The 23,397-nt window shown below is 35.6% G+C and overlaps 1 protein-coding gene across 3 annotated transcripts in view; it reads left to right on the top strand.

Moving 5' to 3' along the window:
- The window catches only part of LOC113061549 (SLIT-ROBO Rho GTPase-activating protein 1-like), an 84,751-nt gene that overhangs the window by 37,982 nt on the left and 23,372 nt on the right, over window positions 1-23,397 (top strand). For 2 of the 3 annotated variants that reach the window (XM_026230737.1, XM_026230739.1), the window contains exons 4-12: window positions 4,601-4,663; window positions 7,861-8,043; window positions 8,747-8,875; window positions 11,062-11,283; window positions 13,329-13,430; window positions 19,239-19,436; window positions 19,874-19,958; window positions 20,572-20,599; window positions 22,142-22,244. In XM_026230737.1, coding sequence (XP_026086522.1) covers window positions 4,601-4,663; window positions 7,861-8,043; window positions 8,747-8,875; window positions 11,062-11,283; window positions 13,329-13,430; window positions 19,239-19,436; window positions 19,874-19,958; window positions 20,572-20,599; window positions 22,142-22,244 — 1,113 coding nt within the window. Of the gene's footprint in view, window positions 1-4,600; window positions 4,664-7,860; window positions 8,044-8,746; window positions 8,876-11,061; window positions 11,284-13,328; window positions 13,431-19,238; window positions 19,437-19,873; window positions 19,959-20,571; window positions 20,600-22,141; window positions 22,245-23,273; window positions 23,308-23,397 lie in introns of all 3 variants that reach the window. The other variant, XM_026230738.1, reaches the window with a different exon arrangement.

Below are 23,397 nucleotides of genomic sequence, written 5' to 3'. Positions count from 1 at the left end.
CACTCAGGGTGTTGAAACTGCTCTTCCCTGTAATCAGTGCACCCCGCTTTCTTTGATCACAACATTGTTTCAGTAATGAGCCACACATACAAGACAGGAAAGTCCCTGCTGTCACCTCGAGGCACAGCTGCAGACCTCAAGAACGTCTCTTAAGAGACTTGTTATCGAGTGATTATTATTACTGTTGCTTATATATTTGATGCTATGGATTTGAACAACTGATATTAGGATGTTTTATTAAAAGTGTATCTATCATATTGATCAATATTGGAGGTGTATCATACAGTATGGACATTTTTTTTATATTATGCATGCTCATTTCATTTGCAGTCATCTAACATTTAATCTTTAAACTAATAATTTAACAATGTTAAATGTATTATTTAGCAAAACTCAAAATTAATATCCATTTTAGATGCCGTTGTGATGGCCAAATTCACTTTTAGCATTTGAAATTGATAAAATTTTTATTTTTATTTTGACAAAATAGTATAGAATTTTGATATCTGCCATTTATTGGTCATCGGCCGTTACATGAAAATAATTATTTATATCAGCCAGAATTTTTTTATTTGTGCATCATTACAGTGTTCTGTGGAATCGTAGAAATAAGTGACTTAGTTGTTACGATGAGATCGTTTTTATCTTTTTTATATACTTGAATATTTAGCAAGGATTCATTAAATTGATCACTAAATATTGTGATCAAAATATTGATGATAATAATAAGCAATCTTCCTGAGCAGCAAATCAATATATTAGATTGATTTTTGAAGGATCATGTCACACTAAAGACTGGAGTAATGACTGTTGTAAATTCAGCTTTGCATCACAGAAGTAAATTAAATTTTCAAATTAATTAAAATAGAAAACCGCTATTTTAAATTTTTTTATATCTTTGTCCATTTAAATGCAAAAGAAAGTGCATCCAACCTCATATGGAGCTCAGCATCACTGGAGAGCTTGCATGTCCTATTTGAGAATGTACAATGAGGAATTCCATCTTGGCTGGGTAGATTTTATCACATGTATTTTGTTTTCATTATTAATACAACATTTTTAAAACACTTTTTGGTTACATATGGAATCCAAGGTAGTTTTTGTAACCTAGACAGAGGTTGCACTCAGAGGAGCTGTTTGTATTTCTAAAAGTTATCATTCGTTTTACTGTCAATTCTTTGCATCAGTTGATGAATCCTAGTTCCTTTTTACATGAAATACCTCTTTAATAATTGCATATAATTTATTTATCCAGTAGATTCAAAGACGCGCAATACTGAATGTAAGTCTTTGAGCATAAATCACACTGTAAGAGCCCTGATCTAATTTGCATTGTAGTAAAGCTGTATACAACGGTCACAAATGGCACTTTATTTATTAGCTTTATTTATTACCAATATGCTGCCCGTGGCAAGTGTATGATGCCCCACTGTTTCTGACATGACTGGCTTCATCATGGGTCCAACAAATGGTGCTGTCAGCCCTCCCATGTTTGTACCTTGAAGGTTGTACATTTTTTATAGCCAGATTAATTTTAATGGAAAGATGTGTTCCTCTATACCAAGAGGCTTGTAATGGTTATATATAGAGCCCTTAACCAAGTGAGCCAGCAGATAGTAGTTCTACAACAGCTTCTCATTTGACTTATGTGATCCTGGACCACAAATCCAATCTCTAGGTGTTTTTTATTTTTGCTATATTGAATAGATGAAAAAACATTCTATGGGTCAAAATTATGGATTTTTCTTTTATGCCAAAAAAATCATTAGGATAAGATCATGTTCCATTGAGATATTTAGTAAATTTCCTACCATAAATATATAAAAAACTTAGTTTTTGATTTGCAATATGCATTGCTAAGAATTCATTTGGAGAACTTTAAAGGCAATTTTCTCAGTATTTCGATTTTTTTGGCACCCTCAGATTTCAGTTTTTGAAATAGTTGTATTTTAAACAAATACTGTCCTATCCTAACAAACAATACATCATTTGAAAGCTTATTTATACAGCTTTCAGGGAATGTATACATCTCAATTTCAACTAAACAACTGAAAAACAATTTACCCTTATAACTGGTTTTGTGGTCTAGGGTCACATATAAAGGCACAGCTTCTATATAAGTCTATGACTCATGCAAGGCATATATTTTATTTGATGTAACTTTTTAAAATTTATATTTAAATTTAAAGACACATTTTGAATTATTTCATTTATTGGCATTTTTGGCATTTATTTTAAGGAATAGTGTTAGAAAAAAACAATAAAAATAAATTAAATGCAAAAACAAAAATGTGTTGAAGATCTCTGACATTGATTTGGCCAGGGATTTTGGAAACATACCTACTATTTATTTACTTTTCTATATTTAGTAGAGACTTTTATCCAAAGTGACAAATTTCTTTTTATTCATTTTAGTTTAGTTTTTCTCGATTCAGCTTCAGTAATTGAATTGGCACTCTAATTTAAATTCTGAATGATACAAAACCCTGCTTCCCACAATCCTTTGCTCTATTGCCGACTTGCTTGATTGCTCCCAAAATATCCTGAGCCACCCTGACTCTCCATGTAACCGTGGTTGTCAGTTTGACCATCGGCTGGAAACAGTTATGTAAAAGGCAGAACTGGCTGGTGGTAGATGAGCCTGAGAGGAAGCCTGATTAAAGGCAGAGCTTTGGCATGTCACATGAATAATCTCTCCAGGCCTGTTCAGATCTGCATGCCTGGATGCTGCTGGTACTGTACGATGAGTCACGGATGATGAACTTAGCATTTAGCATAGACTTGTGTGCCTCTGAGATCCTGCGGGTGTGCTGAAGCACACACATGTACACACACAGCTGATTGCTCTTCAGAGGTTGAGTGTGGAACAGCAGTGTGGGTGTTTGAAGATCTTAGCTAAATTATTTTGACTCTTAACCTCCACACGACACGTGTGACCTGTTATGCTTGCATTCCAGATAAATTAGATGGCTGGAAGAGTGAAAGTGTGAAAGGGTTGATATCGCATGTCCTTTTTTTTTTTTTTTTTTTTACATTTTAGCCGTGGATTAAAGAGTCTTTGAGATGGAAGTTTTATTTTAAATATGACAAAGTACATTATATATATTATAATATCCAATGTCCTGGTGGACAGCAAACAGATGGCCATAAGAAAATGGTTAAGGCCAGAGCCACAGTCTCTTTCACATCATACTCAACATTTGATAACACTTCAGTATAGGGACCAATTCTCACTATTAACTAGTTGTTTATTAGCATGGCTATTATTAACTATTAACTAATTATAAAGCATATTCTGCTTGACCATTTTCTACAACCCTTAATAACTACCTTACTAACTAGTAATAAGCAGCAAATAAGGGGTTTATTGAGGGAAAGGTCGTTGTTAATATTTTGTCAATACCAAGAATTAGACCTTAAAATAGAGTGTGACCCAGCATTTATGTTATAGAAAGTCTTTCTCTCTGAAGTACTAAATTGAGTCTAAAAGACTAAATGGCTAAGTGCATTAAAGCCTAGATGAATGTAAAAGAGATAGTTCACTCCCCAAAAAAATTCTGTCACTAATTCCTCACCCTAATGTCATTCCAAACCTTCGTTCATCTTCAGAATACAGATTAAAGGGGACATCAGATGCAAAATTAACTTTCACATGTGTTTGCATTTAAATTTGTCTTAGTTGTGTGTGGACACAACCACCCTACAATGATAAAAAATTGTTTACTTCTTTTTTTTTCTTTTTAATCCCCAAAAAACCTAGACCGTCTCAATTAACAAGCCATTTTGATTTTCTCAGAAAGCTCTTGGATTTCATAAAAAAAAAATCTTAATTTGTGATCTACAGATGAACAAAGGTCTTATAGGTTTGGAACAAGATATGGGTGAGTAATTAATGACAGAATTGTTTTGGGTTAATTATCCCTTTCATGTATTTTGGTTTTTTAAGGTAATATCACCACATTACAGTTATTGTAGAAGGGAAAAAGAAGGAAAAAAAATAATACACACACACACACACACACACACACCCATATGTGGCTTCATAAATGCAATTGTATTAATTAATTTATTATTTATAAATATCTACTTCTTGTACTTAAATTATTTAAAAGATTGATGAGATTCTTATAAAACATCCATAAAGACATTTCCTAAATAAAACCACATAAACTAAAATGATGATAGCTTCTCCAGTTCCTTTCAAATTCATGGATTGAGAGTATAATTTAGTTTGAAGAACATTGTGGCCTCTGAATTTTCAAGATTGACTGGAGGTCTTGCTCTAGCTGTATCAGAAGGATTCAGTCGAAACACCCTTGAGCACTGGGATGCTGGGAATGGCTCGTGGAATCAGATTAGTAGAGATATAATTGGGTTAGTGAGAGTCTTGAGTGGCCTGCGAGACAGAAAGATCAGGTAATCCACATAAGATGCTAAAAGTTAAAGCAAACAGTCGAACTACAAACCTTGAGTGTGAAAAATGTGTGCCCACATACAAATCTCTGAAAAAACAAAAACACACAGTGCCTTCAGCTTTCTGATTTTGTCAAACATTTTGATAGCTGACTCTCCTCTTTTTTTTTTGTTTATCTCTCTTCAGAGTAAAGAAATCACCTTTCAGATGCAAGAGGATTTGATGAAAGTCCTCAACGAGCTCTACACGGTAAGTACCGTAATGAATAACACTCCTCTCATTGACAGCTATGTATGGTGAGCTGTGATAGTCAATCTCTTGTGAGAACCGAAAATTTTTGTATTTTATGCATATACTTCTACTTCTAGCTTCATGCTGCACTTAGGAGTGTACTGTGGTAAAAGAGCCATAAAACTGCCTATACTTCATGCATCTTCATCTCTGGCCTTGGTAGATTACGGTATTTACACCCATAATCAATAGTTAATTCTCAGACTTTAATTACAGCTGTCAGGCCCACTGCAGTTGTTAGGAAGATTCATGTGTGCTTTGCTTCCCCTCCGGTCTTAATAAGATGCTAATGTATTCCCAGGTCTAAAAAACACCCGCTATGAGGACTTTTCCTCTGTGCGTTTATTTGTTTGCAAAGTTCAACATTGCATAATATGCGTTGTTCTGTTAAATCTATTTACTTTAGTTGCTTTGTACTTTAACTAAATGATTTGAAAAAGTTTTTGTTTTTAGGCATGAGTGACTGTCCAAAACAACGAAATAATAATAATGTGAACTGACAAGCTGCGCAAATCCACGCCAATAATGAACGTCAGCTTGTCAGTTAACAATGGCTCTGTGTAGTAACAGCTGCTCTATGGGAAATCACGCACCTGATGAAATTTACCGCTGATTAGATAACCGGCTTCACTGACGAGATGCGCATTAATTATCGGCCGATATTTATCGTGCACTCCTAGTTGTTTCAATTAGAAGCGATTTGATTTGTCTTTCCATTCATGCCCATAATAAACCATCAAGAAAATTAGTCCCAGATTCTTTTTTATTTTTGAAGCAGTCACATTTATTTATTTATTTTTTACGTTTGATCTTGTATTCGTTCCGCACAACACGGCTTCCTTTTGATCAGTGTAGAAGTATATCATCCTTTTTGACCTGAATTAACCTTCGGGAGGGAAACGCTCTTGTGGGACCGTTGCATCAGAAACCCTCCATGCAACCACAGCCAGTAAAATAACAGGTCTGGTGTGACTCTAAAATTGGTCCTCCTAAAACCAGCAGAAATGTAAACAGAGTACCAGACCAGTAAGTGGAGAGCGGGGCCCATGGTTTGGTCTGCCATTCTAGCCATGTGTCTAATTATACAGTCGTGGACAGCAGTGCACTGTGCTGCTCCAACTGTACATATTTATGAACAATATTTAGTTTGGTCCACGTTTTATAGTCAAGCTCTCTTTTGAGGCCTTTTGAGGTTTAAGTGTACTGTGTATTATACTGCTGCGTGACTGCCACTGTGATTATGGCCTGGAATGACCTGGTCTTCAGAGGTCTAATCGTGAATGGGTCCTTGTAATCAGCTTGCTGCTCAGTCACCTTTGATTGAGGAGAAGGCAAGCTGATGAGCGGAGCTTAGCGCTTTAGCATTAGCATCAGGCTTCTGAGGCTTACAGAGCACAAGTCACAACATTACACTCATATTTACAAAATTGTTACATTTTGGTTTCATTTTTTCTACCTAAATAAGTGTTAGTGTGCATTTCTAACAGTCAGACCGCCAGGAAAAAAATGAAAGGACAGCAATGCATGCTAATGCTCATATTTAAGTTTGGAGAATAAAACAAACACCTTACCCTTAAAGGGATAGTTAACTTTAAAATACAAATTCTAGCATTATTTACTCACCATTATGTCATTCCTAATATGCATGACTGAATTTCTTTTCATTTCTTTAGTTTTTTTTTTTGCTAGGAATATATTTTGTTTCTTGATTGTTGTGCTAACAATTTTTGCCCGACAGGCTATAAAACTACCTATTAAAATCTATTAAATTTATATTAAATGATGGATCTGAGCCATATCCACTATTGTTTTAGGATTAATACTATTATATTATTTATAGATATTCTACTATTTTTAGTTCAGATTTAGTGTAGGTTTTAATGCCTTTTTTATTTTATAAATTATTTTATTATTAAAATTGTTTTTTTTATATTTTTAGCTTTATTTTATTTCATTTTTAGTATTATTCATTTTAATGCTTCATCTTAAAATTAGTGTTTCTTTGGCAGCATTTCTGAAATTGTAGTTTTTTTTTAATGTAAGTTTTAGTATAATATTTTATTTCAGCTTTCCTTAAATTATTAAAAGCAATTTTTTATCATATCAGTTTTAATTGTTTTTAGTTAATGATAACAACACTGGCCATATCTAGAGGCTAGAGTACCATAGAGATTTAGAGGTCTACCCTCCCAAAATTCAATAGCAATGCACTAAAAACCATTCAAGGCTGTCTTAGCAACGACATAACATGCATCAGCATCACTACTCCCTTTTTTATGTTTCAGTATTGCAGTGTATTAATATAACTTTTACTTTCTCAGAAGCTGACATCATTTTATATATTTCTAGGAAAAGAGAGTTATCAGCTGCATGCAGTGTTCAATCATGCTGTGCCGATGATACATCAATTACAATGTGACAAAGCTTTTAGCATCATTTAAGTGCTCACTCTTTGTGCAGGGTTTGACATCGTAGGCATAATTAGTTTGCTAGTACAGGCTCATACGTTCTGAGTCACATCCTAATGCTCATTATAAAATTCATCTGGATATGACTAATTGCCACTTAAACAAAACAGTGACTCAGAGCATCTACAGCAGCGTTTACCATTATGTTGCACATTCACATCTCAATAATTGGATTTCTTCACTGTAGTCCAATAATTGGGGTTTAGTAGTCCAATATGTGCGTTGCATCTGAAAAGGGCTTTGGGTTTGATGAAAGGTGTTGAGTAAGGTAATAAATATTAGGTGAAATGGCTGATTCTGTTTGCAATTACCCAGGTACTACAAAGACAAAAGTTCCAATCTCTTTAATAGTACTAGTAAAATTATTATTTTTTTCTTGGTAAAATAAAAGCGCCATCATAGCCCATTAAGAAGCTAGAATTATGTTTCATTAGGTTACTCTTTGAAAGTGCTGATTTTAATTTGAATGCAAACAAAGCTATATTAAAGAAAACATTATGCATTTATATTTAGTCTTAAATCATTTCAATTGGTGCTTTTTGGCTTTACATAAAAGAAGGTTTCTGTGAAGGAGAACAGCATGGATTTATGTCAAGTGGGAGGATGGAAGTGTTTTGGTTGAGACGAGCAGATGCTACACCTCTAGAGCTCAGCTGAACTTTGACCTCTGACCTCTGGATCCTGCAGGTGATGAAAACCTACCATATGTATCACACGGAGAGCATCAGTGCCGAGAGCAAACTGAAAGAGGCTGAGAAGCAAGAAGAAAAGCAGATTGGACGTGTTGGAGATCCCGTGTTTCACATCCGATTAGAGGATAGACACCAGAGACGGAGCTCTGTGAAGAAGATGGAGAAGATGAAGGAGAAGGTAAATGAGAAATAATGTTTGGTAGTTCATAACATCTGATGGTTCACGATAAACTATCCAAAGAAGCTCTCAGTCCTAAGAATCAAGTCAGAATCAATCTCAAGGCCTAATGGATCCATTTTTTATGACAACTAAACAAACCCCTATCATTTGTCAGTGTGTATATATATATATATATATATATAAAATTGTATTTTAATTATCATAAATAAGTTCAGTATTTAAAATAAATATCCTGCTTTCACAGGAATGGCAGCTTATTTCTGTTTTCTGTTAAAACACATGACAAATGATTTAACAGCTGGGGAATAGTTTTCTCCATGGATTCTTCCTGGAACAAGAAATTGTGGGATGCTTAAATTATGGAAGTTAGCGTGAGTCACTGTCTGATGGTCAGTCAGTTGAGTTGTCCTTGCTGATACAGGAAATGAGCAATACTTGTTCTTTAAGATTTTTTGTAACCACATAGATGTACCATATAAGATCGATAAAGGTCTATGTAATTATTATTTTTTTTGCTGTTTATATGCTTATCTATCTTTTGTTTATTTATTTTTGCAAGCATTTATTCTCTGTCTCTTCACAACAAATCTAGAAAGAACAGACTGCATGCAGAGATAAAAGCACTCTTGCATGTATTTATGTTTCAGCATATTTCTCAAATTCTGTCTGTTTCGTTTCTCCACTCTTTCTCTCTCATCAGAGGCAGGCCAAGTACTCTGAGAACAAGCTGAAGTCGATCAAAGCTCGGAACGAATACCTGCTGACGCTCGAAGCCACTAATGCTTCAATCTTCAAGTATTACATTCACGACCTGTCTGATTTGATAGACGTAAGTACTGGGGAATATAAAGGAGGTTCAGGGTTTCTTCCACTGATGAAGAAACTTTGTGTGACAAGTAGGACAGTTATAAATAGTTTCAAACTGACCTCAGGTCTGCTGGGACAGCTAAATATGACAAAGAGTGCTGCCGTTTTCATCGGGTTCTTGGTTGAATATGCATCTTTGTCTAAACCTGCTTTGATCTGAGGAAATGCATAGACTCCTCAGTGAGATTTCTGTCAATGTTGTATTCAAACTTAAGCTCTTGAGACTTCAAAATGCAGGTGTGCCTGACGGGAATGAGATGTTTTAAAAAATACACCGTGGTTAAATTGCATTCATTTCCATATCTCCAAATAACCACACAAACCTGTTATTTAAAGAGGTTTTATGAAGGCCTGATTGTCAAATGCTTAACAAAAGGAGCTTAACTAATCGTCTGCGAAGAATGGGGTGGTAAAAAATGATCCTTGTAGAGAATAAGCAAAGAAAATAATGGTGCTTTAAACGTAGCTGGAGAAACCAGAGGCCTTTTCCAAAAGAGTGGGACTAAATGAAAAAGCTTTTATTTAGCATTTATATATCTGGTGTAATACAAAATGATTCATTCAATTCTAGGGGATCTTTTACATTAATTACATTATTAGGATTTGTACCCCCGTTTCCATTATTTTGCATGAGGTTGCTGTTGTCCTACTTTTATATTAAGGTACTGTATGTCCTCCAGCTTCTGAATATGTCAAAGCATTTTTTTTTTTGTTGCATGAATGGCGAGGAAGTGGCACCCAGCCCTTAAACCCAGTTTTCTGTTAATCAGGCTGTCTGAGAGTCTTTTTTTTTTAGGTCAACTACTGTATGTTTTATTTTGTATTATTTTAGTTATTTTAGCATGCAAGTCAAGCTCCGAAAACCCCAAAGCAGGTTCATAAAAATGGCTGTGTCATCACTTGGCTCTCTATTTGGGTTCTGGCACAGGAACCACGTCATTTCAATGAAAAAGGGCATTCAATCTCTTAAAACAATCAGCAGGCTGACAGACAGAGCAGGCCATCGTAATAATGAAATAAAATGGACTTTGGAGGTTTGCAGATGCTTTGGGAGTCTGGTTCTGGCAGATCTTCCAGTGACACACACCGTCAGAACTTAAATAACCTCCCCAAAGACACCCCCTCATATTTTGTTATCCTGGATATCTTTTTGCATTTCAGTTCACCATGACTCCAGTATCAGAGTCAAAATCAAGTTATGGAGATTCCCGCCAGTCTACGCTCAGCCTTGAACAACTAGGGGGAGAACTCGCTGTTTAACACAAGTCAAAGCCTTATAAAGACAGCACACAGACCACCAGAGCACAGTCAGTATGAGTTCATCTATGAACGGTCAGACAAAGGGTCACAAATATTCCCAAAGCTACAGTTGCTTAATGCTGTACCATTGGTGGTAATGTGATTGGAATGTCAGCTGTGAGTAAGACCTGACGTTTGCTGAGAGTGGCCTTGTGGTTACAGATCTTGCCTGGTAACCGATAGGCTGTAGGTTTGAGTCTGTTCAAGACCTGTCACTTTACTTCACAGGAACTGTCTGTTCAATAGGTGTCCTGTCACTTTAAATATTGCTACACTTTACTTAAAATGTGTCAGTTAACTTACTGCTTATGCTGCTCTTAAATTATGTTTCATAATTAAAAATGACTTTTGTATAGATTTTGTGTACTGTTATTGAAAATTGGGATGCAACTTGCCAGAAAACTATACATATTTACATAATTTATGAGTTAGTGCCTTTTATGCTGATTTCAAAACAATTGCAAATAACTGTTCAATATAGTTTGTGTAGATTTTGTCTACTATTGATGACAAATTGATTACAACTTGCCAGAAAATCTGCTTATTTACCTAATTTAAGAGTTGATAGTCTTGCGTAACTAAAATACATTATCCATCAATATTTGTGGCAGCATGGGAATAATTATAATAAAAATTGATAGAGTTGTAATGTGCGTCATTTGCTCTGCTTTTTGTTGCACCTGTGCTTAAAATCTTCCTCACTTTGTTGGGAAGTATGACACACCATACGTTTTATCATTTGAATGCATCATATATTACTTAGAAAGATTCTTTGCCTATTATTAATCTTTTTCTGTGCTTTAAGAGGTAACGTTTTTCTTCTGTTGGCCTCTCTTCTTTCCTGTGTAGTGTTGTGATCTGGGATATCACGCCTCTCTGAACCGAGCTTTGCGGACCTACCTCTCGGCCGAATATAACCTGGAGACATCTCGTCACGAGGGTCTGGACATCATTGAGAACGCAGTGGACAGTCTGGACCCACGTAGTGACCGGCAGCGCTTCATGGAAATGTACCCCACTGCCTTCTGCCCACCCGTCAAATTTGAGTTCCAGCCACATATGGGAGATGAGGTCAGATTTAAACAAAGCCTTACAAAGCCACACACCCACGTACTGTACATACTGTATATACAAACACGGTAGCAGCTACATGATCAGTTACATCTTAACACCATGTAAACTGAGAGGTTTATTTTCTTGACTCTTATCCTGTAGTTTTTTTTTTTATGTTTTCTGAAACTACTTGTGTTGTAATTTCTGTAATTGTATGTCTAGTAGTAGTAAAAGTAGAAGAAGTATTTCTATAAATGTGACCCTACACCACAAAACCAGTTATTAAGTCAATGGAGTATATTGCTAGCAATAGCCAAAAATGCATTGTATCTGTCAAAATTATAGATTTATTCTTTTATGCAAAAAATCATTAGGACATTAATTAAAGATTGTGTTCCATGAAGATATTTTGTAAATTTCCTACTGTAAATATATTCAAACTGAATTTTTGATTAGTAATATGCATTGCTAATAACTTAATTTTTACAACTTTAAAGGTGATTTTTTTTGCACCCTCAGATTCCAGATTAGCAAATAGTTCTGTCTCAGCCAAATATTGTCTTATCAAAACAAACCATGGAAAGCTTATTTATTTAGCTTTCAGATGATGTATAAATCTAAATTTCGAAAAATAGACCCTTGTCTGGTTGTCTGGTTTTGTGGTCCATTGTCCATTAATGCAGTCTTCAGTGTCACATTATCCTTTAGAAATCATTCATATATGCTGATTCAGTGTTGAAGAGCTACTCATTTTTATAATTTGAGCTGCTTAATATTTTTTTCGTGGATAAGGCGATGCATCTTTTCCAGGATTCTTTGATGAACAGAAAGGTCAAAATGACAATGCTAATCTTGTCTAAAGCCGTGTTGAAGCTTATGAGATCATACAGGATACAGAGTGGAGAAAAGCGTCTTAATAAAATTCTGAATTATATGTTGTCAGGATGGCTTCATATCCTTTAATTGTGTCTCAGCTGGCAGTGTTAGCTCAGAGCGTTGAGACCAAATCATATTGCATTTCTCGCCCTAAAGCAGTTTTGAGAGAGTGTTTATTGGATTTATCCTCCTTAATTGGCTGATATAATGTCTGTGCATGGTTTACATTACAACCTGTTGCTTTGCAGTCATGTCTGTACTTTCTTGATCAATGAAACCAACTGGGGTTTTGCTTTATAAGAGTTGGTTATAATTATTGTGCCAGGTGTTGGTTATTTGTTTGAATATGAGATTCCTCCTCTAGGGAGCTCTGTTCTATTAGAGCAGGTTCTCTGAAGGCTGTTCACAACAAGGATGATAACTGTAATGATAGCAATAAAGATGTAGTTTAAAAAATCATTCTAAATTTAAAAGAATAGCAGAGTCAACACCAACAATAACGATAACAGCACAGTGGAACAATATCGTTGGAATCACTTTCAAAGTGTTTTTTTTCCCAGCTGATGAACGATGAAAACATTGAGCCAGTCAGAATCCATCCTGCTTCAAAGAGCTTGAAATAGACACAAAAGTGGAAACACCTCCGGAATGTCGAAGTCGTTATCGGATTGGTTGAATTCTATGGGAGGCGTTTGTGTCGCGTTTTTTAATGTTCCACCTGGAAACAAAGATGCTGTGCCACCAAACCCCCTCACTAAAGTAGAAAGCCATCGTGTTTACAACTGTGACGATTATCGCTTATCAGGATCAACTAAACGCTGGATATTCAAAAGTATGTGAAATATTTAAAGTTTGCGGCATAGAATCTTTAAAATACGTCAGAGTTTTACACACCGGTCTGTTATTGTGGTGGCATTTCCACGCCGTGAAACGTGATGATGAATGAAACGAACTGTGATTGGTTGCTGGACATGTCAGTCAAACGGCCTCATGGGTGGGCCTTGGCCAATGAAAGCTGCCATAAATTTTAGCCCTTCAGCCTGAATGTTTGGTTATGCGAGACTACCTATCATTTCTTGTAGAGCTGGGCGATAAGTGGATGACGTTTTGGGTCACTAAAGACCCAATGTAGGTTAATGGCGACTGTCCGCTTTCTGTGTTATAATTGAAAGTCTGTTTGTTTTCAGGTGTGTCAGATCACGGCCCAGCCTCCAGTGCAGGGAGAACTCCTCCTGAGGTTCCAGCAGCTTCAATCCCGTCTGGCCACCCTAAATATCGAGAACGAAGAGGTAAGGTGACCCGAGCACCACCAGAAATGGTCAGGAGCATTGCAAGGAACATTTAAAATAGTTCAAAATGGCATTTGCAATTAGTTTTAGTCAAACCCCTCACCAAAACCATCATTTTTTGTGCCCTCGCCACAAAAGGGTTTCTCAGAAATGTACTTTGGATTATAAAGTGTCTGCTTAATAACAATTGCATCGGATGATCACCAGTGCTGAAGTGATTGTGTTCATTTCAGCTGAGGCTAAACTGCATAATTGAATTCGAAAATCTTGTTAATAAGTTAGCCAAGTCCAGGAACGTGCATGGCATATCTTCCTGTTGCAGAGCGAGGTAGCTTTGCAATGTGTTTGCTTAATTGAGTTGATCGTAAAAGAGGCTTTTGGAGGATTTACAAGAAATCATTTTATTCCTCCCTGCAGAGTTTTCCCTTTCCTTCAGATAACCCGAGTGAAGCACAGAGAAGCTTCTCTCAGTGACACCCTCTCACTTTTCTTCCTGCTGACTGTTTCTGTCTTTTTCACATTTGATTAATTTTGCCTTCTCTAATCCAGCAACATTTAAATCACGCCTTAAGTGGAATGCTGAAAAAGCCCTCAGTCAGGAAGATGGAGGAGTTTAGATTCACTTTTTGGCTTCATCGTGTCCATATTAGGCCTCGTTTACACTGGCAGTTAAATGTGACCCAATTCCGATTTATTTGCTCATATGTGACACACATCTGATCTTTTCAATGACAGTGTAAACAGTGAAAAATATATATTAACATGTGAAAAAAATGCTCCATATAGTAATTAGACTATCTTAAATTATCTGTATTTGTACGTTTTCTCCTCTCACTTCTGGCGCTGACTGTCATCCGATGTGCGTGCATATAATTGGCTTCTGATCCGATAAATACACATATACAGAATTACAGTCTGTATCATGTTTTATAATGTTAATCTAATAATGAAAGAAAAGAGGGAATCGTTCACTGCACTTCATTGACTGCTTATGTACTATTAATAATCAATTTATTTATAATGAACACACTTAAGTTATTTTTTATATTTGATTATTTGTTTTTCGTACATGAATGCTTTAGTTTAGAAACAAAATGATAAAGGTAAGGCACTATTTGTTTGTTTGTTTCTATGCTATTTGTTCTACTGTTTTATAATTGTTTATTTTCTGTTCTTATCTATAATAGCAAAGATAAAATAAATAAATAAATAGCTGTATTGTGTGATTATTAATATAGTAATTAATAATAAGAAAAGACGGAGGACTTCACTCTATCGACTTCAAACGGGTGTGGCTCAGTAATTTTTTTTTGTCCGATTCCAACAAATCATAAATCAATACATATATTTTTTTTGCTCATTGTGACTTGTTTCGTACGCACAGGTCACATTATTCTTAGGAGGAAGCACGTTGAGCCAGTAAATGACAACAATGCATGTGTGATGTTTCAGATTGCATGGCAAGTGTAAACACATGAATCAGATATGAGTCACAGTTTAAAGAACATGTAAACAGACAGCCCAAAAAAATCAGCGATAAGCAACAAATCTTAATTGGGCATCAAGACCTGCAGTGTAAACGAGGCCTTAGATGAATGAGTGTCTTACATCTGCCCTCTTCTTCTTTTATGCCCTTCCTGTTATTTCTCTGCTGTGAATATTTTTCTCAGTTTTGACAGACAGAAACACAATTTGGCACTGAATGTGTCCAGTGTGTGCAATTGTTGTTACAATATTTGATGCTGCATTAGAAATGGTCAGTCCTGTGTGAATTTTGTTGCTTCGGATGGTGGTTTTATTGTGGAGCCATAGTCCTTGGTAGACTTTTCCAACAATGAGCTGATAAATCATCTTCATATAATATATATCATTCACATATTTTATAAGCTTACTTTGTGCATTGCTTTGTTTAAAAAAAAAAATTTTTTTTTCAGTAGTTTTTGTCCCCTTTTTTCTTTAAAGTGAGTATATTTGGTTATGTTGTCAATGAACTAAATTTTTAAGGATATTGTAGAATATTGAAAATATTTAAACAATCGCAAACGAAAAAAAAAAAACTTTTGTTTCCAGTATCTATATACCAAAAAAAAGTCAAAACATCAAACAGAAAAATCTAGCTTTTGCTAATGCTAATGACCTGAAACTATAGAGAACAGTCAAAACTACACTGTTATCAGTCCTAAATATCATCTGATTTTATATTGTTCTGTCATTAGTATTTTACACATGTTAAATGACAGGTGTTTATAGTGAGTGGACCACTGACCAGGCTGGAAGGAAGTGGAAGGATGTGAGGTCAGGGCACTTCCTGGTTGATCCAGATGGCTTAAAGCATCTTTTGACATCAGACCCAAGGTCTGCAATGAAAATGACTCAGGATACTGGACATAGTGTTGAGTTTTTGTGCAGCTGTTTCCTAAAACCTTCACTGCATCAGATGACAAAATAATTTTATGAATACATTATTATAGGATAACCGCCATAAATCACTCAGCTTTGCCTCGTTCTCAAACACACCTTTGTCGGACACAAAAGAAAAATATGTCTGTCAATTCAAGCTTCCTGTTTCATTCGTTCATTTTTCTTCAGCAGTTTCCAGCTGTCAGCTCTTCTTTTTTTTCCATTCTTCTTTTCAAGTTCATAATTGAATAATGTAAATAGTGTTCACTGTGGAGATTAGGATGAGATTGGAGTTCTCAGAGGAGAATTGACAGTCTTATCTCTGACTTTCTGTCCCACTCCCTTTATCTTTCTCTCCTGCCCTTCTTGCCTTCTCCAAAGGATATTCTGCTCACATCAGACACTAAAACCCCACTATGTGGCACTGCGTAGTTCTCCGTAGAAAGTGTCTGTCTGTTTTGCAGGAGACTCATCTGATTGCGGCCCACTCTGCTCAACTATCATCTTTGCTCAGTGCCATCTTGTTACCACGAGTAGCTTGTTCATCATTCTTACAGATCAAACAGTCAAAAGAATACTGATCAGCAAAATGGCATTTCCAACCGTTAAATGATTTGGTAACACTTTGGTAAAAAAGATTGGGAATATGTTTGCAAAAATATAAGTATTTCAAAGATTCATGGAATTTCTGTCATGAAATGTGGTCTGAGAGGTGCAGTATTATGTAGCCGACTTGGTTTGGATCCGGCTTAGGAAATTTTCCAGTCTCACCTGCCACTTTTCTGTGTATCATTAGCTGTCTGATTTTTAGAATGTCATTATGGATAAAGAAGAAAGCTGAAAATATCAAATAAAAAAAATGGTTATTGCATAATGTCTAATGATTTGCATATACAACAACAACTAATTATTGCAAATAAATCTAATGATCTGTTAAGTATCTTATGTAAAAAATGATATAAGTACTTACAATTCATTTGAAAAGGCACATTTTATGAGTCAAAACCGTATCAGTGTTATTTTATTATCGATATAAAATTTTTATTTTATTTTTTTTCTTTATTTTAGCACTTAAACTATTTGAAAATGAGATATGAAATAACTTGGGGATTAATGTATATATATATTTTTTATATCTTGATTCAACTACTTTTTTCGGCACATTTAGATAGATGGACGGATTTATAGACTATTTTATAAGTAATTCACACTACATACTATTTTAAAATATACACTTTGTAAATAGGTGCTCACCTGAGTTTTTTTCTTTTATTATTTGAAGTCTAGTTTATATTTAGCGTTCATGTCTTTAATCTCACAAGGTTTAAAAAAAAAAAAAAAAGCTGAAGATCCCAGGCTTTTCAATCAGTGTTAAAGATACTTTAAAAAAAAACACTAATTTTCCACATCATTTCATTTGGACTGCTTTCATGTCCTTGAAACTGAGCTCTTCCATTCCCCCTGCACTCAGTTTACCTCTTTGTAACCCGTCTGCCTCTGTTATTGCTCAGCTGAGGCTGACTTTCCCAGTAAACCACATCCTACAAGACAGGTGTGGCATATCATCCATAAAGGCCTCACCAAAACCAGGCCACTGACTGTTTAACGTCAGGTTTAAACCTGTGATCATCTCGCAGCGTGTCAGTCGCCACAATAGGCTGGTGAATCACAAGTGGAACAGTGACCTTGATCCATACTGTTTTAGGTGTGAGTGCTGGTTTCCATTGACTTGTGTGTCATCCTCTATTGATTTGAAGGATGATTCAGCCTGAAATTGACAGTGAGAGATGAGCTCACTGTGTGAAGCTGCTCTAGTTTTATGCTGCACGTGTGTGGTGACACACACTGTGGTAGTGAGACATTGTCTATAGTTGTATCTTATTGTGTGTTCTGCAAGAGGATCGCAGTGTTTGGTCAAACAGAAAAAGCTCTGCTTACATTCAGAACTGTGTGTGTGTGTACGCGTGTGAAAGAGAGCATGTCAGCATGAGAGAAATGTATTCTTCCACACTGTGCCGCCACTTTCAGCAGGTGAACGAATGCATCCACTGAGCGATTGCACCAGCTTTCAGTATCTGTTCCCCATCTTATTTTTTAACTCTTGCTTTCTCCTTTTTGTCATTTAATGTAGTTAAATGATTATATAGTTTAATTATTTTTAGTAATATATATTAAACTCTCTCTAAATGATATATAAAATTGTATTTTAATTTATTTGTATTTATTCCTTGATTGATTTATTTCCACTGAGTTATTGCACCAGCTTTCTCATTTTCATTTTCACAGTTTCATGTGGTTAAATAATATTTTTAATTATATTAAATTGTATTAAATTTCATTAAATCATTAACACACATAACACACAGTTTTAATGTTAATTTTTTATGCATGTATTTATGGGTGTATATATATATATATATATATATATATATATATATATATATATATATATATATATATATATATATATATATATATATATATATATATATATATATATGACCCTGGACTTAATTGTCTATTTTTAAGTGTCAACTTTTTTCCATTGATATATGGTTATACGCACACAGACACACACACACAATGTTTTATTATAATGTATTACTTTTTTTCATTATTTCCAGCTTTCAATATATTTTTCTTTCCTATTTTATCTTTTTTATTTCCTTGCCTTCTCCTTTTCGCTATTTTATGTGGTTAATTTATTTTGTTTTTATTAGTGCTGTCAGTTAATTAAACATTGTAATTGGGTTCATTTACATGATGTGCTAATTGAATAATCAGATTATAACAATATTTATCAATATTTGCAGAGAAATGCTAAATCGTTAAATCATTGAATCAACATTACAAAAAGTGGCTTTATATTGCTTATTTTATTCATTAAAGCCTGTCACTGGTTTACAATTCACTTTGCAATTTGTTTGTCTGTTTCTCTTGGGATATAAGGGTACACTTCCAGATATTTAGAACTGTATGATTATGTTGCATGTCTGACACTGGAAAGATACAGGAAATAAATCCTCAAGGCCATCAAATGAATGATGGTCCCTTGGGTCATCTTCCATCCCCCATGCTATAAATCAATTTCTTTGGTTTGGTGTCTTGCTCAAGGCCTGCCATTAGTCACAGAGCACAAGTCAAGCAGGGACTGGCAGACTCTGAGATTTTTTTTTATTAATTTTTTTCTCCCTGTCTATTATTTGTTGCTTAATGTGTTTTCCTAGCACTTTCTTCCCCTCCTCTCATCACTTATGCACTGACATATACTCGTATTAATAAATGTTGCAAGACTATTCTAGAGTTATATTGCTTTGGATTTTGGATTTACTTTAACAAATTATTAAAAAAAAATACTTTTTTCTACATGACTGTGAGTTTCCTACTAAAAATGTTATCCTATTTTAGATCAAGAAGACCTCAGAGGCTACTCTCACTACTATCCAGGACATGGTGACCATCGAGGACTATGACGTGTCCGAAAGTTTCCATCACAGCCGCTCCACTGAATCGGTCAAGTCCACCGTTTCAGAAACCTACCTCAGCAGGCCGAGCATCGCCAAGAGACGCGCCAACCAACAGGAGACAGAGCAGTTCTATTTTATGGTCAATTTTGCTTCATTTAGATTTACTAGTATTTAAAATTCAATCGGTTACTTTAAATAAATATTTCCCATAGGCATGTTATCAGGTTTCATCTTTAAACTGGTGCATTTTAAGAAAGATTTGCCAAGAAATTTACTTATTTATTAGTATTAAAGAAATACATTTTCATAGATTATAATTTTCATATAATCAAGTTTCATTGTGCAATATAAGAAAGTCAAAATTTTATATTATTTAATTTTAATTAAATAAGTCACTTTATTTAAATGTATTTCATAGGCATGTTATCAACTGATAGATAGATGGCTGGATGGATAGTTTGCTTTCTCAATTCACTCTCCACTGGCAGATGTGGCAAAAGAGTCAATTCTGGTGCTGTGCTTGCTTAGGACAATCTGCTGTCAAATGTTTTTGGTCTCAATCGTGTCTTTTCACAGAAGTTCCACGAGTATTTGGAGGGCAGCAATCTCATCACGAAGCTTCAGGCAAAGCATGATCTACTGAAGAGGACCCTCGGTGATGGTATTGTTTGAATTGGTTTGTTTATAGGGTCAGGCCTTAGAACTGAAAACACACAATGATAGAGATAATTCATAACACATTTGGATCATAATCCTCTTGGCCAATAGAAACCAGCAGGAAGCTGCTCATGTGGGTAGTGCAACCTCATATTAACCTCATATTATTTAAGTACAATAGTATGGAGGATTATAATTCCCAAATCATGTATAAATCTGCTCAACATGTTGCCTCTAAATGTTTTGGAGCCCGGAGCATTTCAGTTTTTGTGTTGTGAACACTGCAGACTGTGCTGTCAGGGGCCGCTAAGTGCACACTGTGTGGGTGGAATCAACAAATCATGCTCCCCTGCCTAAAATCAACTGTGTCTGTTTCTGCACACTGAAACTTCGATGGGTTAGCTAAATGGGTACCTGTGATTTAGATGTTGAATTTCTCTTCCAAATAACCTAAAAGTGTATGTGAGGATGTCCAGTTCCAGACAGATGGCTGGCTGCATGTGCTTTACTGAGCATAAACGAAAGCCTCCCCTGAGCATCTGAAGAACTGTGTTCTCACATTCTCTCTCTCTCTCTCTCTTTCTCTCTCTCTCTCTCTCTCTCACACACACACACAGGTTACCGGCCTGAGTATGCAACTACAAGGTAAAATATGTTCTCTGCCCTATTCAGTTTATCTTGTTTTGTATCATCATCATCAGCATATAGTGTCAGATGTAATATTAGTTGGTTCAAATTTCTCTCAAAGATTACAAGGAAAATGTGGCATGAATGAAATCAGTTCTGTCTGTCTTCTGTCTATCCATCTTACTGAATTTATCTGTTTTTTTTTATATGTTTGCATATCTGGCTGTCCATCTGTTTATTGTTCTATTGTTCTATCTGTCATTCTGTTTCGTCTGTAATTCTGTCTGTCATTCTGACTATTGGTTCGTCTGGTGTTCTATCTCTGTCAATTTACCTAGCGTTCTGTCTGTTTTTATATCTATCAGTTGTTCTGTTGTTCTATCCGTCATTCTATCTATCTATCATTCTGTCTCTCTGTTCTATTTTTCGTTTTATCAGTCTGTCTGTTATATGGTTTTATCTGTTAGTTGTTTTGTCATACTATCTGTCCGTCTACTTTTGTTTTTCATTCTATTGTTCTGTTTGTTATTCTATCATTCTAGCCATCATTCTTTCTTTCTGTCAGTTTCTTTTGTTTGTTCTAACATTAATTCTATTTTTCTGTCTTCTATCCTATCTCTCTATCTGTCTGTTAGTTATACTGTTCTGTCTATTAGTTGTTCTGTCTTTCTCTCTGTCAGCTCTGTTCTGTTCATTCTATCTGTCGGTCTGTCGTTCTGGTCGCTGTTCTGACGTTCAGTCTTTTTATAGTTTGTTCTCCGGTTCTAGTAGTCATTCTATCTCTGTCTGCCATCCTATTTATCATTCTGTCAGTTGTTCTATCTATGTATCTGTTGTTCTGTTTGTAGTTCTATTCATCTCTCTATCATTCTATTAATTCTATTGGTCTGTCATTCAATCACTCTGCCTATCATACTGTCATTGTATCTGTTATTCTACAGTTCTAACTGTCTATCATTATATATCTGGTTTTTTTCCAGTCTTTCTATCTATAGTTTTTATTGTCCTGTATTTATAGATACACTATATTTACTCAATCTATACAGTGTACAGTGATAAGGTCTGAAGAGTAGACCAAATGCTTGAGACTGCTTAACTCAACACAATGCTTTGCACTAATAGTGCTTTTATTATATCCAACCTCTCCCAGAATTAATAGAGGGCACAGTTTAAAAGCATGTGAAAAAGCTCTCCTCTTGAGTAGGGGGCAAGTTTACTGTATTCCTTTAGACACTGAAGAGGGAGATGCCTGCATTCTGAAATTTCCCAGGCCGAGCCAAGCCAAAAGATTTCGTGCTGGGACATCTCTCGCACTCCCACCCCCTGCTGTCCCCAGCAGACGTGCCATTTCCATGGCCTGTGATGTGCGGTGGAAGTGAAGTTTATGAACAGGACATTAGTGAAGCAGGCACAAAAGGATCTTACCGCTTTCCCCAAATAACTTGAAATCATGTCCACAATTTAATTTTGTCTCTCGAAAAAAGTTGTTTGTTACACTGTACTGTATATGCTAAAGCAAAGCACAGATTCAAGATTAATAGTATAAACATCTCTTTATAGGCCTCCCAGTCTTCCTCCTAAACCGTTTGGCACACTGAGGCCCAGACCACGCTCTGTATTTAATGTTAAGCTGTTTAATGGCAATTTGGAGTCATTTGTTAAGGTACTTCAAGCTTTGGGTGCCGTACTACCTGCACTGAATACCGCCGCTTAAAGCCATAATGATTCACGGCTACCTGCTTCTACTTGACTGATCATTATGGCTGGGGAAGGTTTTAAACAGAGCAGAAACGGAGGTGTGTGTGGGAGTGAGTACACATAAAGCAAGATGACAGAGATAAAGTGAGCTTCATGCATCAACATCCACAGAGATGCCTCAGGGCAGCATGAAAGCCTCTTAAAGGGATAGTACACCTTAAAATATAAAAATCTCTGTCTTGTGTTGTTCCGAACATGAATTTTTCTCTTCTGTGCAATGCAACAGAATGTTCTAGAATGCTTACTCAGCTCTTTTCCATACAGTGAAAGTGAATACTGAAGAGGTGCTGTAAAAAGTCAATTTGATAACTTTGTGTGTGAATCAGAGTGAAATCTAAGTTTAAACTTGGCAAATCACACAGTTATGACGAGACTTGAGAATTAATGCTGTTTGACATCATTTACTTAAAGCTTCGATTTTTAGAATATAATGACTTAAGTTTCCATCTGTTGTGCACATCAAACTGTTGTATAAATACAAAAGTCTTGAAATAAATAGCACATGTCATGTTGACCACTTTTATGGTGCTTTTTGGTCATTTTTGGAGTTCATCACCATCTAACTATATTCACTTTTGTTGATTAAGGAAAAGAGTGACTCGTTTGTTTATTTTTGGGTGTTCCATGGAAAAAAGCAAGTCAAAAGAAATTGGAACGACACAAGGGAGAGAAAATGGTGACAGATTTTTGGTGAACTAATCTTTTTCAACATCTATTATTTAACTTTAGATGCAAAATTTGTGTCAGCACGCCCCTCTTTTTCTCTCTGTGAGACTGGAGCTAATATTGCCATTGGAAGACTAATAATGATTTTGTAGGCTGTTTTTGGTGGCTTGTAGTGCTGGGACCAAATAACCTGGGGATCGCCTCTTTCTCTCTGTTTTTCTGCTCTCTCGCTCTCTGGCTCTCTGCCCTGTCATTCATCTGTTGATAGTCGTGGACGACGGAACTCACACACAAGACACCAGGTACAGAAACAGTCGGCTTGTCCCGATCAGCTCATTGCTGCATGTCTGTCTAAGCTTCCAGTAGTTCAACTTCCAGTCACCTTTGCTTAA

Source organism: Carassius auratus, chromosome 43, assembly GCF_003368295.1.
Source record: "Carassius auratus strain Wakin chromosome 43, ASM336829v1, whole genome shotgun sequence".
NCBI lineage: Eukaryota > Metazoa > Chordata > Actinopteri > Cypriniformes > Cyprinidae > Carassius > Carassius auratus.
Note: the sequence above shows the minus strand (reverse complement) of the source record. Positions and strands in the feature narration are given on the sequence as shown.